This window comes from Aspergillus vadensis (genome assembly GCF_003184925.1).
Source record: "Aspergillus vadensis CBS 113365 unplaced genomic scaffold BO88scaffold_39, whole genome shotgun sequence".
NCBI classification, from domain to species: Eukaryota; Fungi; Ascomycota; class Eurotiomycetes; order Eurotiales; family Aspergillaceae; genus Aspergillus; species Aspergillus vadensis.
The window spans coordinates 24023-44687 of NW_020292077.1; the positions used below are offsets into that span (position 1 = coordinate 24023).

General features: G+C 50.5%; 11 protein-coding genes across 11 annotated transcripts; 6 read left to right on the forward strand and 5 right to left on the reverse strand.

Moving 5' to 3' along the window:
- Window positions 1-250: 250 nt before the first annotated feature.
- Window positions 251-2550, reverse strand: BO88DRAFT_409081 (rRNA 2'-O-methyltransferase fibrillarin-like protein). The gene is made up of 5 exons (XM_025707867.1): window positions 2307-2550; window positions 2200-2247; window positions 1964-2145; window positions 1640-1908; window positions 251-1588 (listed from the first exon to the last, which is right to left on the reverse strand). Exons 1-5 carry the CDS (start codon window positions 2383-2385, stop codon window positions 517-519), a joined length of 1650 nt encoding a protein of 549 aa, XP_025557317.1. The 5' UTR covers window positions 2386-2550; the 3' UTR covers window positions 251-516.
- Window positions 2551-3039: 489 nt separating this feature from the next.
- On the forward strand, window positions 3040-4383 carry BO88DRAFT_439312 (RING finger domain protein). The gene is made up of 2 exons (XM_025709712.1): window positions 3040-3313; window positions 3362-4383. The coding sequence occupies exons 1-2, from the start codon at window positions 3106-3108 to the stop codon at window positions 4264-4266; spliced, it is 1113 nt and encodes a 370-aa protein (XP_025557318.1). The 5' UTR covers window positions 3040-3105; the 3' UTR covers window positions 4267-4383.
- Window positions 4384-4463: 80 nt separating this feature from the next.
- On the reverse strand, window positions 4464-6369 carry sld2. The gene is made up of 2 exons (XM_025709713.1): window positions 6113-6369; window positions 4464-6044 (listed from the first exon to the last, which is right to left on the reverse strand). The coding sequence occupies exons 1-2, from the start codon at window positions 6255-6257 to the stop codon at window positions 4507-4509; spliced, it is 1683 nt and encodes a 560-aa protein (XP_025557319.1). The 5' UTR covers window positions 6258-6369; the 3' UTR covers window positions 4464-4506.
- A 371-nt stretch (window positions 6370-6740) lies between these two features.
- Window positions 6741-7908, reverse strand: BO88DRAFT_375994 (sucrase/ferredoxin-like domain-containing protein). Its single transcript, XM_025704357.1, has 2 exons — window positions 7417-7908; window positions 6741-7365 (listed from the first exon to the last, which is right to left on the reverse strand). Exons 1-2 carry the CDS (start codon window positions 7711-7713, stop codon window positions 6784-6786), a joined length of 879 nt encoding a protein of 292 aa, XP_025557320.1. The 5' UTR covers window positions 7714-7908; the 3' UTR covers window positions 6741-6783.
- Window positions 7909-7932: 24 nt separating this feature from the next.
- Window positions 7933-8279, forward strand: BO88DRAFT_199170 (uncharacterized protein). Its single transcript, XM_025701853.1, has one exon. The coding sequence runs from the start codon at window positions 8056-8058 to the stop codon at window positions 8242-8244; it is 189 nt and encodes a 62-aa protein (XP_025557321.1). The 5' UTR covers window positions 7933-8055; the 3' UTR covers window positions 8245-8279.
- A 1005-nt stretch (window positions 8280-9284) lies between these two features.
- On the forward strand, window positions 9285-11964 carry BO88DRAFT_458858 (putative C6 transcription factor; the record flags this gene model as incomplete). The annotated part of the gene is made up of 5 exons (XM_025711072.1): window positions 9285-9944; window positions 10044-11322; window positions 11373-11674; window positions 11739-11825; window positions 11884-11964. The coding sequence occupies 5 exons, from the start codon at window positions 9285-9287 to the stop codon at window positions 11962-11964; spliced, it is 2409 nt and encodes an 802-aa protein (XP_025557322.1).
- A 210-nt stretch (window positions 11965-12174) lies between these two features.
- Window positions 12175-12863, forward strand: BO88DRAFT_430332 (uncharacterized protein; the record flags this gene model as incomplete). Its single annotated transcript, XM_025709239.1, has 4 exons — window positions 12175-12273; window positions 12294-12329; window positions 12607-12664; window positions 12754-12863. The coding sequence occupies 4 exons, from the start codon at window positions 12175-12177 to the stop codon at window positions 12861-12863; spliced, it is 303 nt and encodes a 100-aa protein (XP_025557323.1).
- Window positions 12864-14252: 1389 nt separating this feature from the next.
- Window positions 14253-15519, forward strand: BO88DRAFT_352975 (endo 1,5-alpha-arabinase; the record flags this gene model as incomplete). Its single annotated transcript, XM_025703617.1, has 4 exons — window positions 14253-15064; window positions 15116-15303; window positions 15354-15382; window positions 15433-15519. 4 exons carry the CDS (start codon window positions 14253-14255, stop codon window positions 15517-15519), a joined length of 1116 nt encoding a protein of 371 aa, XP_025557324.1.
- A 448-nt stretch (window positions 15520-15967) lies between these two features.
- BO88DRAFT_420216 (SDR family NAD(P)-dependent oxidoreductase) lies at window positions 15968-16829 on the reverse strand (the record flags this gene model as incomplete). Its single annotated transcript, XM_025708431.1, has 2 exons — window positions 15968-16157; window positions 16252-16829. 2 exons carry the CDS (start codon window positions 16827-16829, stop codon window positions 15968-15970), a joined length of 768 nt encoding a protein of 255 aa, XP_025557325.1.
- Window positions 16830-17232: 403 nt separating this feature from the next.
- Window positions 17233-18850, reverse strand: BO88DRAFT_447579 (kinase domain protein; the record flags this gene model as incomplete). Its single annotated transcript, XM_025710386.1, has 6 exons — window positions 17233-17522; window positions 17591-17753; window positions 17812-18119; window positions 18181-18512; window positions 18567-18714; window positions 18754-18850. The coding sequence occupies 6 exons, from the start codon at window positions 18848-18850 to the stop codon at window positions 17329-17331; spliced, it is 1242 nt and encodes a 413-aa protein (XP_025557326.1). The 3' UTR covers window positions 17233-17328.
- A 152-nt stretch (window positions 18851-19002) lies between these two features.
- BO88DRAFT_492067 (uncharacterized protein) lies at window positions 19003-20421 on the forward strand (the record flags this gene model as incomplete). Its single annotated transcript, XM_025712898.1, has 4 exons — window positions 19003-19287; window positions 19339-19771; window positions 19845-20128; window positions 20230-20421. The coding sequence occupies exons 2-4, from the start codon at window positions 19369-19371 to the stop codon at window positions 20419-20421; spliced, it is 879 nt and encodes a 292-aa protein (XP_025557327.1). The 5' UTR covers window positions 19003-19287; window positions 19339-19368.
- Between the last annotated feature and the right edge of the window lie 244 nt (window positions 20422-20665).

Genomic DNA, 20665 nt, shown 5'->3' on the forward strand with positions numbered 1-20665 from the left:
CACATTAGTTACTCTTCTTAGCTACAGACTGCCAGCTGAATTCCGAATCTACAATATTGCAACTGAATTGTTCTTCTGGGTTAATTCTATCCCCCTTTCCCTAAGCTCAAGCTTCCTTAGATACAGCTGCACACTTTTCCATGAAGTAGAACATCTTCATCGACCTGCGTGATCATACCTGTTGAGGGCATTGAAGAGGGAGACTGAAAGGGAAGATATCAGCGTTGAGACATATACTTTTTAAAGGTAAGGTTGTGGTAAGAGATGGTGGTAATAACGAGTTCATTGTTGGAACGGGTTGAATGACATCAACTTGGGTCTCATGTGGTATCTATCAACAAGTCTGTATCATTTCGTTGACCTCTGCATCATGCAGCAGATTGGTCGGATGAGCAATTGCGGTACATAACCTTGGTGGTAGTGTGTCATCTGAGGATATCATTCAATAGCAGTATGCAACAAGTAAACATGAAATGAACAACCCAGGACACCGTTGTTAGCTTCAAAGAACCAAGGCTAGTAGTTCATCACCGGGCCCCCGCCTGGTCCTGGTTTCTCCTCGTAATGATTCCCATCATACCCGCCACCATAATCATCCAAGGACCGATACCCTCCTGGAGGTCCGGCGTCACGGCCACGGCCTCGACCACGGGTGCCACCCCGGTTCTGATGGCCTCTGCCTCGCTGTGATGACCCACGGCCGCGGCCGCGGTATGAGCCACCTCGTCGAGGTCCATCGTCATGGTGATTGCGGTTGTTGCCTCCATACCGCGGGTTATAGTGCGGCCTGCTATGGGGCGGCCCTTCCTGAGTTCCATCTGGATACAGGATTTCTTCATCCCGCTCCTGCTGATGACGCCTCTTGTGGTTTTTATTCAAAAATTGACTCTCCCATTCGCCTTCATTGGGGTTCTCTTCCTCAACACGTAGGACAACCTTCTCTCCGACGACCGTCTCAAAAGTCAAGGCCTTGTCGGCAGGGACAGGATGCCAATTCTGGATCTTACCCGCGTCAATCGGACGAGCGCCTTTGCGCACCGCCAGTACTACCACGGGGTGGGGGTTCTCTGTGTAGTATTTCTCTGTGGCTGGCACAGGCGTCAGGCGCGCAGCCCAGACGCGGTTCTCAAAGCATGCAGTTCCAGTAACCTGCCAGCTCAATTTCTTACCGATGCCACCGACCTTGTCAAGAATGGACCGAGGCGCCGGGCGAGGAGTGATTAGTATACTGTTGGCCATGTACTTCAGATCATTAGAATCAGCATGCCCAAATGGCAGCATGGGGTTCAGAATCTGGCGGATTAGCCGACCCGAATCAGCATTGGAAATCAGATATCCAGTGTAGAAAATAGTCCGCTTGATGCGAAGCTTGCCGTAAGGCGATTTGGCCCGGTTGAGCGACGGATTGCGGATAGTAAGGTTATGAGAGTTGATCATCCGCTGCACTTCAGCAGTCTCCATTACAGGGGCAAGGTACATTGATCCTTCGGCGACCTGAATGACTTCAGAGCCGATGGGCCTTCTTCCACTATTGGGTGCCTGGAACCTGCGGTTTAGTTGCTCGAAATAATCCCGGAAAGCTTTCACACTGGCAGAACATCAGAAGTGTGTCATAAGAAAGGTAGTGGCGAACACGCACTGCTTCACGCGATCTTCATAAACGCGAATCTCTTCGGCCTGGTCGTAAGTGAGAACAAGGTCTTCCAAGAAGGTTTGCTTGAACTCCATGGTAGTGGAGAATCGTTGGCTCCTCGGCCCAACTTCAGGCTTGAGGCAGATGAGATCAAACTCCAGCTTCTTACTGTCCACCATACGCCGGACAAGATCGGAGAAATTACTCTCGCCGCGGCCTGTCAGAAGCACCGTGAGGGCGTCTTTCTGCTCCATACTCAGCTTGACCAATTGGACCTGTAACAGGTCAGTTCTCTGCCAGCCACGCCGAACACAATCACTTATGCCGCACAATCTGCTCGTTCCACCATCCCTCCCAGGCTCGTGGCTCTTCCTTATCGATACCGTCGCCGGTCGCGGCCAGCAAGTTCGGATCGTGCCACCAGCCTCCATTCGCGAAGCTCTCGTAGGCCTGCAGAAACCCGATGGTCGGGCCGTTCCATAGCTGTGGGTTTGGAAGAGGACTCAAGAACACTGGACGGCATTAATTTGACGCTGTCGTTCGCCGGCACCACGGATTATTCTTACAGGTATTATCAAAGTCGTAGACGTGAATAGAACGGATATGGGATACCGCTGATTCGGGAGAGGATCGCCGTTAGCACAGTTGTAGTTATCTCGCAGAGCTAGCTTACCTGGCAGCTCTCTGTTGGCTATGGACCATCGCCTTAAACTTGTGATGGTTCGCGCCGGAGCGTGAGCCTGGACACGCATGGCGGCGGCTGCGTTTTCAGTGACTACAGCCTTCGCAGATCTCATTGTTTATCAATCATAGCAATCAGCAGTGTATCGTTAGTGCATGTCTCTACATAGATGTAGGACTTTTCTTTGGCTACAGCTTGCGACTTGGTGAGTTTGCGGAGATTTCGCCAATGTATGCGGCCGCGAGAGTTGTGATACGGTGGACGCCAGCACCCAGTTTCCCTCCGGCCGAATGGCACGGAATTGTTACACTAACCACACGGCTGGCCACAGTACTCGGATGAAGAACCAGCAGACTAAAGCTACTGACATGGTATGAAGTTAGAAATAATATAACCATTATCTCCCTTGATTAGAGCACTGTTATCAAGTCCACCTATATACCTCATCAAGTTTGCATTTATATTTAATTCTTTGGCTCAAGTCTATGGCAATTTCTAGACACTGCTGAAGTTACACAGTAGTACACCCGTGGCGATAAATAACTCCGTGGCATTTAGTAATCCCCAGTGAATACCTGTTTTGCCACACAGGCACTATCGTCTCCCGTATTGATTCTGCCGACAAAAACTACTACATTCTGGCGGTGAAGCCCACAGCAAAGGCGGTAACGCCAGGAATGACGTCCCAGGCGGTCAGCGATACGCCGCAATGCAACTGCTTCAACTTATCGCTCCATGACACCCATCAACCCGTCCTCAAGCTTCCAACAAGCGGTCGGGTGTCGATCTCATGTCCAATGATGTCGACCTGCAACAGGAAATCCTCCAGCGGACTCTGCAAGAGGTAGCGCACGATGAAGGCGAGCACGACGCTAACCCGTGCGTGATCTGTCTCGAACCCATCTCCGAAGCCGCCATCGCGGTGCCATGTCGCCATGCGAACTTTGACTTTCTGTGTTTGGTGAGCTGGCTGGAACAGCGTCGCAACTGTCCGCTATGTATGTATTCCCACTGGTCTTCCCCAGAAGCATCCTGACTCGATACAGGCAAGAGTGAGATCACATCCGTAAAGTACAACCTCGACAACACCAACGGACCCAAGATCTACCAACTCCCAGCAAGCACAAGTGACACCGCAACCACCTCACACCTACCAACACCCTCACATCACCGTCCACCCCGCCGACCCCGTCGCCCGCGCAGCCCCCGTCCCCACCACCAACAACAACAGTCGTCCACCGACCCCCTCCGCCGCCGACAACACATCTACCGCCACCAACTCTACTCCCTCCGCGTCGGCTCCAACCGTCTCTCCCAGTACCGCGAACTGACCCCGGAGCGCTTCAACCGCGAAGAAGACCTCGTCTCGCGAGCCCGGAAATGGATCCGTCGGGAACTGCAAGTCTTCGAGTTCCTCAACCCAGAGCCAGAGGACCAACGACAAGGCGGAGGAGGAGGAGGGGTTGCGCGGCCCGGCCAACAGAGACTCGAAAGCCGACGCGGAAATAACGCAGAGTTTCTGCTCGAGTATATCATTGCTATCCTACGGACTGTGGATATCAAGGGTAGTGCGGGGCAGGCGGAGGAATTGTTACGGGATTTTCTGGGCAGGGATAATGCCCGGTTGTTTTTGCATGAGTTGCAGGCTTGGTTGAGGAGTCCGTATGTTTCTCTTGAGGATTGGGATCGGCATGTTCAGTATGAGGATACGGTGGGTGGTGGTGCTGGGGGTGGTGGTGGTAATGCTCGTCCTTCGGACTCGCGGAGGGAGAGGGAGGAGAGTAGGACTGCTACGCCGGTGTATCGGGGTGATAGGGGGCTGAGGTTCCCTGGTTCTTCTGGACGGGTGAATAAACCGTCGTACCCTCGGAGAGGGGGTAGGTCGTCTCGCGATGCTGTGGCTCAGGCGAGACGGGTGCAGTATGCTCGGGATCGGTATGTTCCTGATTGAGCTGTAAAGCTCGGGGTATTTGTGTAGTTGTGTGTCATGTACTATAATAGACATATAGAAGCCTCATGTTGATGTATAGTTCAACTGACATGGTATCTCAACAAGAATTATATACTTATGCTATAGTCATTGCTCATATCACGTCCCAGGCAGGCAGACACCACAGGGACAACATTGGGTATCCTCTCCACTGTAATCTATCAATCACATCCCCTCTATCTATACTCATCCACCACCTATCTACCTCCTCCCAAACCGGCCCCCATACCTCCCCTTACTCCCTCTATTCCGCAACTTCAAAGACCGATAATTAGCATGCGCCGCCGGATTAAATTTCCTAGCACGCGGCTGAGTCTGAGTCTTCTCCTTCGTCTTCTCCTTCTTTTTCGTCTCCTTCTCATTATCCACTTGCTGATCTTTCGCCCGCCCCTGCGGTTTATCCGCCTCAATCGCCTCCTTCATCCTCTCCGAGAAGCTCTTACTTCTAGCTGGAGGCTTAGATAATGTCTCTTCATCTTCATCGAAGTCATAGTCGGGATCTAAGTCCGGTTCGGACCCTGAATAGGAATGGAGTGAATTGAGTTCCTCTTCGTCGTCTATATCGTGCGGTTCAGTTCCGGGGATATTGAGGTGTTGTGTTTCGGGGACTATATCCGCATCCGCCTCCTGGGTATCTTCCTCATCGTCTGAAGCGGGTAGCTGGGGCTCTGCTTTCGGTTTCGCGGTAACGGGCTTCATGCGCACTTTGCGGGTAGTTCGTTTCTGGCCCTTCTTTTTGAATGGGCGGTGTTCTTCGGTTGGTGGGTATTGTTGTTGGGTTTGGCTATCTGCGATATCCCCTCCTGCTTGTTGCTGTTGTAGTTGTTCGGCCTCGATTTCATGAAGTATGTCCATGTCATTTTGCATTTGCTCTTCTTCCATGTCGCGGAGGCCTTGGACGAGAGCTGAGAGGCCCTTTCCGACGAATTGGGGTCTCTTGCGCACGGCAATGGGGCTTAGGCCGCCGTCGTCTCCGGGGTGGGTGTTTGGGTTGTAGCGGGTTGCTGGTGCGCGGCGGAGGAAGGATGGGGTTTCTTCGGCGTTGGGTCCGGGTTGTGCTTCTGTTGGTTTTGATGCTGTGTTGTCCGTTCGAATGTACGCTGGGTACCGGGGGCCTTGGTTTTCGTTCTCCATCATTGCGTAGCGCCATGTCGTGGGGGTTGCGAAGAGGGTGGAAAGCATCCATTTCTTGCCTGATGAGGCTGGGGTGCGTGCGCCTCTCGGACTGTCGTCGTCTTCTTCAGGTTCGTCTTCTTCGCCTTCTTCGGCGATCGTGTCGAGCTGTTTCCTTCGTCTTGAGGGTGTCTGGACTGCGTTGTCGCGGAGACTGGCGATACGTGTTGCGGAGGGAGTGGCGGTGCTGCCGCCGGACTCGGAGAGGAGGTCGAAGAGGCCTAGGGCCTTGCCGTCGCGTTGTGGGGTCGGGCCGATGGCTGTCTTTAGGGGTGTTTGATGGGTGCTTGGGCTGAAGAGGCGACGGAGGACAGAGGGAGAGTCGTAGGGATCGACTTCGGAGGGGTGGGAGGTTGTGACAGGGCGGGATTTGGAGGGTGTTTCGAATGCTGCCGCGGCGCCTTTGGAGGCTTTGCGGGGGGTCGATGTGGTGAGAGAAGCTGAGGGGCCGTTTGGGGAGGTGTGTTTGCGTTTCTTGGGCCGTTCTTCTAGTTGGACGGGGTTTTTGTCGGTGGAAGAGGATGTCTCGAGGGCCTTTAGGCGGGAGTATTCTTTGTATTTTGCGGCTGGATTGAGGGGTGATTGTGAGTTGGATGACGGATGGGAAGAGCTGGATAGAGAGTAGTGTTCATACCGATTTCAGGGACCTTCTTGATATCGCTTCGTTCGGCCTTTCTCCCTCCATTGGCGTCCGCAAAAGCTCGCTCCCATTCTTTCAGTTCGGCGCGTAGATTGGCGGATTGGGTTGCCATCTCCGGAGCCATGACGGTCGCCATCATTGCATGTTGGTTGTGATAATAGGTGTATATGGGGTATCGGTAAGAATAGACTGTCGATAAATAGGAATGCAGTCTGCAGAGGTGGTTCAAGGGAGTGAGAGCCGTGCGTCAGGAGTAACTGTAGTAATAGCTAATTGCAGCCCCGGCGGTTGGACCGTCGCGTGCGCGAAATCAATTAACGCGGGTAGCACCCGCGTGTGGAGTGACGTAGCGTGTCTGTCCAATCGGTGTTCTTGACAGCGATAGAGTAGTAGTCACTATCATTTGCCGTCGTCTGCATATAGTGGAGATCTTGAGCGGTCTTTAATTGCCATTTCTATAGTCGGGTGAATTTGAAATCGATTTCTACTGTGTAAGCCACCGCGATCCTTCAGACAAGAGTTAATTTCCATTTTCATATTTGTATGTAGTACGGGTCATTTAATCTGAACAGTAAGGATGCATTTCATCGCTCATTAATCTATTAGTAGTAGTAGTAATAGGGTTTAGTATGAATATATATATCTCGCTATAGGAAATAGGTATTTCACCAACTCGTCAACCCCCGAGCTCTATCGAATCCTCCGCGCAACTGCGTCTCAGGATGTACTACTTTCCCCTCCAGAAGTGTGTACTTGATGAGTCCCTCGCAATGTTCAGGTCTTATTCTGGCCAACCAGATCATCTGCTGCTCCTCCTTCCGATAGATCAGAACGTTGGCCGAAAACTTGTGACCACCCACGTGGGAAACGAAGAATATTCCCACACCACCGGGACGCTCGTCGTTTGCATCACGGTAGAGCCCCAGAGGCCGTAAGTGGCGTTCCAATTCTTTCTTGATTAACGGAGCAGTAATTCCGCAGCGAGCGTCACGTCGCTTATGGGAGCAGAGCAACACCACGTAATCGTATTGGCATGGCCGGGGGTTCAAGTTGGACCCTGGATTAGCGGGAATGGCGCCATTCTGGGATAATGGCGCGTCCATAAAACGAGAGATCACTTCATTGACATCGCTTTGTTTGACGCTATCGATAAAGGTGAACGATGGTAAGAGCAGAACTGTGGTCCCTTGGTTGGTTTCATCGTCGGTTTCTGGGGGTGTCAGATTTGAGGCAGAAATCATGAAGCGCTAGTTGCGATTAACAGGAGCTTTTAAAAGAGGAATTGGGGGTCGGCATACTCCATGCTTAGAGAGATGTGAGGACTCGTCAAAGGCTTGCATTAAAGAACCCTTCTCGTTCTCGACCTTCTCGGTCCAGTCCGATTTACCCGTTGCGACTAGGACATGGGTGTGGAACTCCTTAATATGGCCGTATAGCGGTTTTGTGGTTTCAACCTTCACTTTGGAGGGAAACTGCACAGTGCAGTCGGCGCAATCCCTCTTACAGTCCGGGCCATCTTCTGTCGGATCGACGGTCGGGAAAATGTAGCTGTCGTTGCGGATAAGGCCGCCGCGCGAGAGTAGTGATCGGAACATGATGAATGTCTCGCTAAGTACAGCGGGTGTATGTACGATCGCAAGACCAGAAATTAAGAGAAAGATAGTTCAAGAGTCAAAAATGATACGCAAAACATCAAACTCGTCTGCTTTAATCCTTATATCTTTCTACGGCCGTAAGATTCGGAGATGGCCTTGGGGCGAATATCCCGAGGCCTATCCCCGATCGGAGGAGATGGACATACGAGCCTGAAGTGCCTGCCAGGCATCCTCATTCTTATGCATAGTAAGACTACGGAGTCATGGCGTCTGCTGCCTCCGTCCGTTCACTCCGTTGGAAATCGGTAGTTAAGTACCTCCGTAGTGAAGAGTAAATCTCCAATGAGAGGAGAGAGATTGTCAAAGACGGAAATCCTTCAGCCCACTTCAGGGACCCTTTTTGCCGTGCGTTTCACAAGGTTAGTAGTGATGGCTGTGAGTAGATGGAACCATTACACGAAGCACATGGCTGATCTGCCTTGCTGTCATCTTCAACAATTTCTTCTGCCTATTATACTGCCAAGACCTTGACATCTCTCTCAACGACATTGTTCTACTCTGGCATTCAACTAAATAGATATCATGGAACCGGTGGTGGAATTCACACTCGTAGGTAGTTTTGACTCTCCGACATGGGTCTTTCCCCATCAAGCCTTGTTAAGCTTATAGAAAAGGTTAAGAATAAAAATAAGAAGAAAAGTGCGCCGGAACCCTTGGAACCCCTACCACTAGGCTGAGACAGGCAAGAAGCCAGAGACCCTCTCATAGTTACTTAATACTAGTAGTGAGTTAGTACCAGATACTAGTTCACTTCTTAGTTAATCTGGCTGCTGTCGTGACTCGGATGACTAACAGGATGGAGTCCAACGAGGCGCAGTGACTGGTTGATTTGAACCAGTCTGAGTTTGAGGGTCTGTCTGACTGTCTTACCTCGGTCAGGGGGGGTGGGAGAAGGAAGAAGAGAGTTTTTTTTTCTTCTTTTTTTTCTTCTCATCTTCTTCCCGTCCGATAAATCCCCGCTTAGGGAGTGGCTGCAACCTCAGCAGTCATAATCCATTAAATTCCCACGATTTTCTGAAGACACAACAAGACCATTGGATAAGGTTAAGAGATAACATACAGGGGAATTGATCTCTGCCTAAATCTCCCTGAACCAATACACGGCACATTCGGAGATCGTTAACGATTCAGGGAAGGATTGAAACCTGGCCGGGAGAAGCTGCCCGTTTTGGGGAAGAGGGCCGGTGGGCCAAACACGTAAGCCCAGCGACTCGCTTCTCTTATCTGAACTGCCGCGGCCGACCGACCGACCGACCGAGTGAGAGTCCAGACAGTAAGTGAGCGAGACCAACTGCCACTTGAGTGTGTGTGAGAGAGAGAGAGAGCTTGGTTGTGTTTGTCCGTCCGAGGACACACAAGACTCTACTACCCCCGAGACAAAAAGAACAATCAATATACAACGACTATCAACAGAAGAGGGGCCCAACTAACTAACTCTTTCTTCGCAAGTCACTCCCTTCCCCAGCAGTTGTCTCCGATGAGAAAAAGAAAAAGTATTCATTCCGTTCATTATGGCCGACTTTCATCAGCAGCCTTTGGGGGCCGCTGCTGCTGCTGCTGCTCCTCCCGATCATGAACCCCCGCCCGAGCAGCAACGGGTGAGGAAACGTCGCAGACGCACCATGGCATGTATGCAGTGTCGCAGCAGGAAACTACGCTGCGACCGTGAGTATCCAGTATGCAGTCGTTGTCAGAAGAGCAAGACACCCAATAAATGCACTTATGAGGACGGCTTCCTTTGGCAGCAACCCAATACAGTTGCCTCGCCCGTTTTCTCCGAGCGAGGTCCCACAACCACGGTGCAAATGCCCCAAGCTGATCGGGCGACTGCCCACCCTACCCCGGACTCGGGGATAAGCAGTCTCGCATCTCGGTCTCATCCCTCGCATCCCGTTGAGGAGAAACGTGATAAATTTCTGGAAACCGTCTTGGGTGCCCCCAAGGCCGCCGTCAATCAGGAGCCATATGTCAACACCGACCTCCTCCAGCGCCCCCGTCACCCTCCCGAATCACATCATCATTCCACCTCCCACCCCTACCCCGACGATAACGATGAGACTCCTGCATCGCCGTCGCAGCAATTGGATGTCTCCCCTCGGATCATGATGCGAGGACGAGAGACAAAGACCCGTTTCAATGGATCAGGCATTTTTGCCAACCTTATCGCGCAGGTAAATCTTCCCTTACTTCCTCGTCTCCCCCCAAGCTTGATATCTATTAGGGGCCCCAAATCATAACTTTCAATTGGCCGCATGTTTACGTCTATGTAGTTTCCTGACCTTAGGGCCTTTGCGGAGGAGATCCGTCAAGCCAGTCCGCATCTGTCAGCGTTACGGCCCGACCTAATGAGAGTCAGGAAAGGCGTCTGGAAGAGAAAGCCTCTGAACGAGCCATTTCCCATGCCCACAACAAGTTCCTTGATCACCATGATCCCGTCACGTGCAGTGGTGGACGAGCTTATCTCCTTGTACTGCACCTACATTGAATCCACCCATCGGATCTTTCACATCCCATCATTCCTCAACCAATTGGAAGCGTTTTGGCCGCAGCGAGATCAGCCGGATTTGGTCTCGCCGATTTTTGTGGTGCAGCTCCTCCTGGTGCTTTCGTGTGCATGGAATCTCGCCGATTTCCAGACCCTGCAAATGAAGAATGACGGGCATCTGCAATGCTATACGGCCGTCGAGTGGGTCATGCATGCCGAGAAGTGGATAGAGAACGCGCATATCAAGCGCCCGGAGCTGACCAGTCTCCGCCTGAATACATTGCTGATCATCGCCCTCAATATCCATGGCATGAAACGCAGCCAAGCTTGGCTTGCGACGGGAACGCTAGTCAAGCAAGCCATGATGGCCGGTTATCACCGGGATCCGACTCGATATAGCCGAATCTCCGTCTTCAACATGGAAATGCGCCGAAGGATATGGACGACGATTGTGGAACTCGATCTACAGGTATCTCTTGAACGCGGCATGCCGCCGTCGGTCCAGGAAGCCGATTATGACACGGCTCCGGCACTCAACATCAATGACGACGAGATCCACGAGGACAGCACAGAGCTTCCGGTGGCGAAGCCGTTGGGTGTAATGACTGATTGCTCGTTCCAAGCGGTCCTCGTACAATCTCTTCCGCTGCGGCTCAAGGCCTGCGCGTTAATGCATGCCCCACACATTAGCTGCCGATACGAAGAAATCCTACATTATGACTTTGAGTTGAACCGACACCTTTCTAAGATCCCTACCTGGCCGACATCAGACGTGGACGACTTTCAAACCGCGCACCGCGGAATCCTCATCCGAGCAATGCTGGAAAACAAAATCGGACATTCCCTCTTATCTATACACACGCCGTTCGCCATTGAAGCGCCCAAGGATTCCCTCTTTACACCGTCTGCCCGGGCTCGTTTAGAAGTGGCGTCGATGATTCTATCCACACAACGGCGCTTACGCGAAACCTCGCAACAGCTATCCCTCTGTAACATGGGCGACTGGACCATGCAGGCGTACTGCACTATATGCGAGCTCCTACATCAGGGGCAAATGACCAACGGTAAGCCTAGTCATCCTTATGCCATTGTACTATATGCTGATGCACATCAGGTGCTTCCACCTTCTTAACCCGAACCCTTCCTGGCCTACCCGAATCTCTCATATCCCTGGTGGAAGTGGTCCTTACGTGTCTCGAATCCCGGCTTCTCCTTGTGGTCAAGGGAGCCAAGGAATATTTCTTCATGTCCACGATTGTCGCATTGGTCAAAGTAGGTCTCTGGCCGAGTCAAGCGCAGATTTACAAGCAGGAGGTTGTGGAGAGAGTTATTCTCTTTGCGCAAACCCTGTTTACACGACACGCCAATTGCGCCCATCTCGGCGAATGGGGATTGGGTAACTTCAAGACCAACCAAGTGAGTGTTCCTGTCTACTTTACATTCCAACCAGATGAGTTTTGTACTAACCTGATCGTGATAGGTTCCCAGCTTGAATGCAACCCCTGGATTGGCACCCCCATTTGTTCCCGACGTGAGCATGGCGCATCCGCCCAACTTTGGCATGATGGTTAGTCTATTCCTTATATGCATCTTTGTCACTGGAGCAATGATCTAACAAGACACAGCAGCCACCGGGAGGAGATTTAGATCCATTCCTCGACGCCTTCGACTGGGGCGACCTAACCGGCTTCACGTTGCAGCAATGATGTAAAAATGCCTCTATATAATCATGACGACTGTATGTAACTGTACCAACACCTCCGTGTACACTCAATCCCTGGATTACTGTAATATGTATCATCATTCTGTATGAACACAACATTTTCTATTCCCAGATACGATCGTGATCCCTGACCGATCATCTATTACCATGACGCCACAACACAACAACCGAACAACGATCAGACACAAACAGGATGGCGATCATTGGATACATATACTTTGTATTTATCGATGTCAATAATAAGTCATTGCACACAAAGGCAGAGCCGTCATTCGTCTCCGCGGCAGGGAAAGTGGACCGAGGGATCGACAGCCCGACCGCGATGCAGATCGGATGATATCAGAAGTGGTAAGGATTTTGCCATTGCTGGTCCACAAAATGAGGTTCCTGGAAGACAACTTGTTTGAGGTGTGAGTAAACAATTGACTCCACAGTCAGAGAAAGACCTTCAGAATTGGGGTGAGAGTGTTTGGTCACATGATTAAGGTAAACTGTATTCTATTGCAAGCCTGGTTTATCATATTGGCCGCTGTCCTGAGTAGCCGAAAAAGTCAATTGGTCAGTAGATTACTGACACCATCCAAAAAATTGGAATCGAAGTACTAGAGATGTAATGAGCGCGAAGATAGTTACCGCTGTAGAATTGACTTCAGGCAGTGCTGCGATCCGACCACCAAACCCCGGTAGGCGATGAACTCTCCCATACCCGAAACCATGAACATGAACATTCAATTACCTTACCACCAAACACAGGGCTGAAGATGATCTTCAGGAGATTCTGCCCTTCTATTTCTGTTCGAGTGTTCTACTTTCTCTCAAAGGTTCATTTGTGGCTTTGCATCGCTTTCATCCCCCAAGTTGTTCTACCGAGCAAGAGGCTGAGCGTGGGGGCTAATTGCTTAGCATGATCAACGAACACTATTTATCGCACTAGCTTCACGACTAACATAGAATCGTTCCCCTTACTCCGAACTAAAGTGGTTTGTTCTACTGTGTATGTCCTGCCTCGTTTCTTATCTACGGATGAACGGCTGTCGCTGTCACATGGGAGGGCAGTAAACTGTGTGTGGCTGATGCTCTGTAGATATACCCCACTATGTACTTATCGCAAATGCGGGCTGACAGTGCCAGATGCAGCGGGTTTTTCAACGCCTCTCTTGCGGGGCTATTTCTCGAAGGTGTCAAGTGGAATTATGCAGTTTTGATGCGCCGTGGGGAACATTGACTCTTGCCTGGACTGATATCATGACAGCGGCTGTCACCTTGCCAGACAATGACTTCAGGCAGGATGAATGTAACATGCCATGCAACAATACTATCATCCCGTCCGAGTAGATCCACACCGCATTGATCCAAGTAAGAACCAAAATCATGAGCAGAAGCAGAATTTTCTAGCGTCATGCACTCAAGGGTTCAATACGAGATAGAAAGAAAGACTATGTTTTAGGCAGGCATATTACCTTAGCGGCTGTGGTATCCCCCGTTCGATCTATACGGTATTGACGGTATGAAGACCGTCTCAATGCAGGGTCGTGACCAGCCATGGGTGATCCGGATCTGCAGGGTTCTGACCAATCCGGGCTGCTGATTGGCTAGAGGATAGACATCGGGCGGGTACGGGTAATACAGCCGGTGAGAGCGGTATTGGTATTCCGTGTAAAAGCTTGACTGGGCCTATTCTTGGAACGATTGCCGTCATGGAGACAATCTAGATTTCTCGCCAACTTTGTCGCTGGTGACGTGCTTCGTGGTTATCCCCTCTTCTGCTATCGATCAACTACTCCTCATAATTTCGCTCTATTTGATAGGAGTCCTCGCCATGATGCTCGTTCATTTTCAATCAGATTTCAGGCAGTTAATCTTACTCCCACAGCCTCGTGGGCCAAATCTTAGCGGCCTTTCTGTGCGTCTGCGCTGTCATACAGCTAAGCCTTGTTGGCCCCGTTAGTCCCTTGACTAGCTTCACTTCCGGTCTCTCTCACTGCCAATCATGCTGCCCACGGCACGCTGCCTGGTCTAGCTCTGCGTCCCTATCTGCCTTGTCCTCAATTCCAACACCCTCATCCTTAATGGGGCCGGATCGCTCCGGCCCCATTCCCCTGGATCCTTGTCATTGATATATCCCGATGAGATCCCCTCTGCTGGACGCTGACCCATCATTTCAGTCATTCATGTCAGTTCTGCTATACTAGTACTACTCTTTTCTGTGACTTTTTGAGGACTATTCTCCTCGCGCCACTCCTTTCTGCAGAGATTTTGTTCCACAGCATCATGAAGAGCATCACAATGCTGCCATCTGTGATTTCCGTTTTATTTTTCCTGCTCTATGCAGTGAACGCTGTTCCGCTGGCGCCCCGGGCGAGCGCGCTCGCCGGGATCGACACCAAGTCATTCTCTAAGACCAAAGATTATCCTCTTCCCAACCTGGGCAACATCGTCGCCCATGACCCTAATGTCGTTCAACATGACGGCTATTTTTACTTGTACAAAGGTGGTGTGCACATCCCGATTCACAGAGCCCGCTCCCTCAGTGGGCCTTGGGAACAGGTCGGCACTGTCCTGGACGAGTCCAGCGTGATCCAGAAGCAAAACCGCTCTCGTCCTTGGGCCCCCACCACCATTCAGCACGACAACCGTTTCTACTGCTTCTACGCGATCAGCGAGAACGGCAGTCGCGACAGCGCCATTGGAGTCGCCTCTTCGGATACTCCCGCCGGTGGAAACTGGACGGACCATGGCGCTGTTGTCAACACCGGCAAGGGAGACTTGTCGGACATCTATCCCTACTCGGTCTCCAATGCGATTGACGGCGCATTTATCACAGATCAGGAGACTGGACAGTCTCACCTACTTTACGGGAGCTACTGGCATGGCATCTTCTCGGTGCCTTTGGCTGATGATCTCCTCTCCGTCAAAACCCCGAAGACCCCGAACGCGACCAACCTGGCCTACGTCCCGGACGCCAAGTCGAAGCCTATTGAGGGCTCTTTCATGACTTACAAGGAGCCTTACTACTATCTGTGGTTCAGCCACGGCAAGTGCTGTCACTTTGATATTCACGCATTTCCGCCCATGGGAGACGAGTACGTGCAAACAATCCTTATGAAGAACTTGGTAGCTAACAATCGCAATAGGTACAGCATCCGAGTCGGCAGATCTAAGAGCGCGACAGGTCCTTTTGTGGACAAGGATGGCCATGATACCCTCAAGGGAGGCGGTACCATCGTCTACGGATCCAACCATGGAATTGTCTATGCCCCCGGTGGTGTGGGCGTGTTGATCAACAACGGCAGCGACGCGGATGTCTTGTACTACCATTATCGTACGTTTACAGTCTACAATGGTTGGGGAACTAGCTAACAGAATTTGCAGTCAACACTACATCTGGTTTCGCACAGGGCGTGAGTTCAACCCTAATTTTTTTACTGACAACGATACTAACGCTATACAGGATGCGCACTTGGGATGGAACTATCTGCACTATGTAAACGGATGGCCAGTGGCTGTCGAGGGGTATGTTAATGCCAACAGCAAATAACGCTCAGGCACTAAAGGTGGAAACTCAGTAAATCTAGCATAAACGCTACATCAACCGAAAGCAGTGGTCGGGCTATACAACCGAACCACTCGCTCAATTCACTAGCGCTTCTGTGTATGTGCTGTCTAATCTTGATACTGCTCCCTACCCACTATATTGGCAACAAGCTCATTGTTCTATTCGTTGCGCTAGTCATTGGTGCATTCCTTTGGCTCTACAGTTGAATCTACGCCTCTTCTAGCGTCCACCGATGTCCGCCAAATTGTCTCGCACTGCCCGTTCCTGGCCAAAATGGGGCCAAATCTCAGGGTCCGATCCTGCAGGAACCAACATGGGGCCAACGCATTGCTCGATTGGTATATCTGAAACCAACATGTTGGTTCGAATGCCTCTATGGAGCAACTAACTGCACAGACACGATCCAACCACGCCACAAACATCAGCAGGATCATGGGTCCCATCCACCATCCACATTCAGGGCCGTGCCCGTTGTATACGACGAGGCATCACTGAGCAAAAACAGCACAGAGTGAGCAACCTCATCGGGCGTCCCCACTCGCGGCATCACCGTCGGCGTGGGAGTGAACCCTCCCTGGATGGCCGTGGCCCTATCCAACAACGGTGTCTGAATCGACCCACTACACACCACCGTCAGCGCCACCACCAACAAGCCCCCAAACCAGGGAAGCGAACAAGCGAAATGAAGCAGTAAGAAAAGGGAGCAACACTCACGGCGCAACACAATTAACCCTAATATCCGGCCCCACCTCCTTAGCCACACTCCTGGTCAACCCAACAACCCCATGCTTAGTGGCCGAATACGCAGCATGCAACGCAAAGCCCCTCAGACCCTGAATACTCGCCGCGTTGACAATACTCCCCGTCTTACTCGTCCCCTGAATCGATCTTATCTGGGCCCGCATGCAATACATCACCCCGGACAAATTCACCCTCAACAACATATCCCACTCCGCATCATCCTGCTCCAACAACGAGCCCGTCCCATGCTTACTCCCAATCATGCCCGCCATGTTTGCTGCACCATCGAGCCGACCAAAGTGTCGGACCGTGGCATCGATCCACTCTTCCACCGACGAGCGAGATCCAACATCCACGACTCGGGTGAGAACATTCTCGTCGTTGGCGTTGGGAAGCTGGGCCCGTGCGTGCTGCAGCGCGGAGTCGGATATATCCGCGAGCGAGAGACGAGCTCCTTGGGCGTGCAGTTGGCGTGCCACGGCGAGACCGATCCCTGAGAGGCCGGTTATGGTGTAGACTTTGTCTTTGAATGATGATGACGATGACGACATTATGCTGTTATGATTTGTTGATATGTTTTTGAAATGACTTGTTGATATGATTTCTGTTAATATTATGCTTTGTTCTCAATTATTTCTTTGAATCAGTTCGATAGTTATATGATGGATAGTATACTTCACCTACCCCGCATCGGAGAAGAGGGGGCGTTTATATATCCGTTTCGGAGTGACAGACTCGGGGATACTCCGACCGGGGGATAATAATGAACACATGATAGATCTAGAGTTAGAAGCTACGGTTACATGGAATAGATCAATGACTGTTATTAGTGTGGATTAAATCAACGTGCCAAATCGGCTAAATGGGTAAATGCGAACTATCATGTGAAAATGCTTCGGAGATAGACCAAAGAAGTAGTAGTGTATGGTTTCCATTACCACGCTATTTGATATTGTGCTTTGCTACAACTAGTAGTGTCCTAGTATAAACAACAGTTCACTTTAGTTTCTGTTCAGTAGGTCAACATGAGTAAAGCAACAGCTGATTTCACTATGAATGTGAAGTCGAGTTCAACCACGGATCATCCAGTAACTCCCTCGCCGTCTTCCTCCTCTCAGGTTCCCATTTAATCATTGATCGGATAAACTGAAGGAACATTTCTTGGTTCTTTCCGCTAAGATTCTCCTCGATCTCCTCGAGTGAGGTTGCAGGGACGGTGACTCCGCCTGCGGCTAGCCATTTGCCTATGTATCATTAGCATACTGCAAGAGGACAAATAGGGGTCCGAGGGGAAGAGGTAAAAGAGACTAACCATCATCCGAAAACACATTGCGAGTCTCTCGACTTCGCTCGATAAATGACAACGGTGGCAGGCCAAGAAACCCCACCATCTCAGCTACATGGTGCGATGGCGAGTAGTCCCCGTCTTCGTCGAGAGTATTGAACAGATGTTTGTTTTCGAATAGATCCCATATCTGCGGAAATAACTAATTTAGAACTGTTGTAGATAGATGTTAGTAGGGATATGCTTACCATGACGCCAAGATTCCATATATCGACACTAAACCCCCATTCCATATCGAAGAGCACCTCTGGTGCCTTGTAGATGTTAGGTTGGATGATTCCCCGATGAGATGGTCCGATCCTCGCCTGGCCGAGATCGCAGAGTACGGGCTGGCCCCAGAGCATGTCTCTGGGAAGGCGTAGCTTTCGAGATGTGTAGATTGAACGGGTGCTGTCTATGGTTTTCTTGGGGGTTGGGTTTTGTTTTTCGGATATTTCGAAGTCTGGTAGGATTGAGGGATCGTCTATGCTGAGCATGATGTTTGAGGGTTTGATATCTGTGTTGTTATATGTTATTGCTGATGGCTTTATGATTTTATTGACAATGGGGTAACCTGCCGGTGTGAACAATGTTCGCTTTATTGTGGAGGAAGTCAAGTGCTTGGAGGATGCATTTCAAAGTTTCTTTGAGTAGAAATTCGCTCAGTCTTCGGGAGCTAGAAAGCATTCGTAGATCATGTAGAGACATGTGCATTGGTGGGTGCACTAAACATGGATATGTGCCGTCTGGAGTTGTGATGTTGAAGGCGTCATATAAGCCACGGATATAGGAACCTCCTATATGGGAAGAATTCAACATGCTGAGGTGGTCGTATATCCTCAGCTCTCCAGATAGTGTTCTCAATGAACCGTTCTTGGTTAGGATCTTGACAGCCACGTATCTCTGTTCACTTTACAGAGGTAGGTCAGCAATAGAGGTCATTGTGTAGACTGAGTGGACGTACCTTTCCTCATGGCATAGCCATACGGTCGAGTAAGAGCCATAGCCAAGCTTTCCTACTACTCTGTATCTCGAATGTAGAAGTTTGCCAATGTGTACGGGATAAAATTGTCCTGGTCTGTAGAATGGAAGCTTCGCTTCTTCAAGGAGCTCTTCGGGCTTGTTAGCAAGTGGTTGCGAGCATATTGCACGCTTGCAATTGAAGACTGTTGCTCGTGTTGAGATGAGCTTGTTATACTTGATGAGTGATAGACGACTCCTGATTGTTGAGAAGTACTTTTGTGTCATTGCAAGGATCAAAGAGAGTACGAGGTAGTTGTCAAACGCAAGTCTGCCGGAGTGCGGCTCTAATGAGAGATGCGCCACGTGCGGGAGGTGGAATGTAATGCAAGGCGGAGGATCATCCCTCCTTGCTTCGAGCAATGCACTTTAAACGCTCACTCACTCCACGCTCACTTACATGAGGAATATGAGATTGTTCTATGGATGATGTTTGTTGGATGCTTTGATATCTGCAATATGGACTACTCGGGTAGGGCGTTCCGCAACGATATGGGCTGCGAAAGCGGTATCCTTCTGCTGGTGTCTATTTATGGCACATCTTCAGCACTCTCTCCCTTGGCTAGTTAACATTACCGGACAAACCCTCTCCTCTTCATCTACCTGTGGACTAGTCCATCCGTACAATAACGCTCTTATCATCACGGACTCTATCCCTTCTTTCAGTAAGGACGGGTATCTGCTATACTTCCATCTTCATTCTCATCCTGACATAGAAAGACAAGATTTCTATCGCCATCATCAGGATGCCTCCTTCGAACCAAAGAAGCACCGAGCTCAGTATCAGAGTTGCTCGGACTCAGGGCAACGAATCTGAGCCTCAAGCATTGCCCACCACTCCCCAGCAACTTTTACAGCTGATTAGACGCCGTATAGTCGAAGCTGAGGGACCCGAGTATTTCGAATACCAACAGGTTTCGCCTGAAGCCGGGTCCTTTGTGGTACGAAGCTTCTCCAGGGATGGCAATGTGGAACGAGCAAACCCAACCATGAGCTACAATACACTAGACAGGGTGCTCTCGGTGACCATGTCAAGCATGACCCACGGCAGCGCGTTTCTTTGGGGAGTAACTGAAATGATTGACAGCCTTAGCCAAAGATACTTCACCAGGAACGAGTTCAGGTATCTAATGATGGGTGGGAATGACGGTGGGAAATCTGATTATTACGTCTATGATTATGCTATGGACTGAATATCACTAATAAATCTACGTGCATGCAGGCTTCTTCAACTTTCCCGCGCCGTGGGCCGCTGGCAGCTATAAAGAACCCGATTTCCACATCATCCACCCTAACACATTGCTGCCTACAGTGGTTATTGAATGTGGATACTACAATGAAAGCAATACCAAGCTGCAATGTGATAAAGATCTTTGGATGCTGGGCGGAGCACCGCATGTTAATGTCGTCATCCTCATAAAGTGGGATAAAGAGCCGGATAGTAACCGCGTATCTGGGTGGATCGAATTGCATCGCCGCGGGGATAATGGTGCCGCTATACGCAGGGTAAGTGTTATTGATTTTGGTTTCATTCTCAAAGCGATCATAAGTCACATATCTTATTGGCTGTCTATGCGATGACTGACTACACCTGTTCGACTCTATAGGACATCTTCCCAGCTCCTGCTCCTGGAACGCCTTGGGAGAGCGAGACCATCACCTTGTACAGAAGCGACTTTTATTCGGGAGGCGAAATACCGCCTAGAAGGAATAGAAACGATATCTGGCTATGGAGCTTGGACCGTCTGAGAGACATTGCAGGGCAGAGAATGGCCATTGAGGGACTTGTTCCAGCTTAGCAGCTTGGAGTTTTGGCCTGCAGCGGTGCATGGGTAAGGCGACACGAGGAGGCTCTCGTCCGAGTACACGAACGCTACGGATCATCCCATCTCTTGTCTATCTTGTCTAAACTTGCTTTACAAACATCTAAATTTGCTTTACAAACTCCATGGCGAGATCAATCTGGACTTTCAGGTTAGATGTCTATACAAGTCCCAAATATGGGCCAGTAGAAGATATGATATAGAATTGAATCGAATCGAA

Bases quoted from the DNA above. Each gene is read 5' to 3' on its own strand.
- BO88DRAFT_409081 (XM_025707867.1), bottom strand. From the start codon at position 2,385: ATGCGTGTCCAGGCTCACGCTCCGGCGCGAACCATCACAAGTTTAAGG. The intron at 2,248-2,306 runs GTAAGCTAGCTC...CTCCCGAATCAG, and splicing joins AGCCAACAGAGAGCTGCCAG to CGGTATCCCATATCCGTTCT. The intron at 1,589-1,639 runs GTGCGTGTTCGC...ATGTTCTGCCAG, and splicing joins TATGAAGATCGCGTGAAGCA to TGTGAAAGCTTTCCGGGATT.
- BO88DRAFT_439312 (XM_025709712.1), top strand. From the start codon at position 3,106: ATGTCCAATGATGTCGACCTGCAACAGGAAATCCTCCAGCGGACTCTG. The intron at 3,314-3,361 runs GTATGTATTCCC...GACTCGATACAG, and splicing joins GCGTCGCAACTGTCCGCTAT to GCAAGAGTGAGATCACATCC.
- sld2 (XM_025709713.1), bottom strand. From the start codon at position 6,257: ATGATGGCGACCGTCATGGCTCCGGAGATGGCAACCCAATCCGCCAAT. The intron at 6,045-6,112 runs GTATGAACACTA...CCCTCAATCCAG, and splicing joins CAAGAAGGTCCCTGAAATCG to CCGCAAAATACAAAGAATAC.
- BO88DRAFT_375994 (XM_025704357.1), bottom strand. From the start codon at position 7,713: ATGTTCCGATCACTACTCTCGCGCGGCGGCCTTATCCGCAACGACAGC. The intron at 7,366-7,416 runs GTATGCCGACCC...AATCGCAACTAG, and splicing joins CACATCTCTCTAAGCATGGA to CGCTTCATGATTTCTGCCTC.
- BO88DRAFT_199170 (XM_025701853.1), top strand. From the start codon at position 8,056: ATGAGAGGAGAGAGATTGTCAAAGACGGAAATCCTTCAGCCCACTTCA.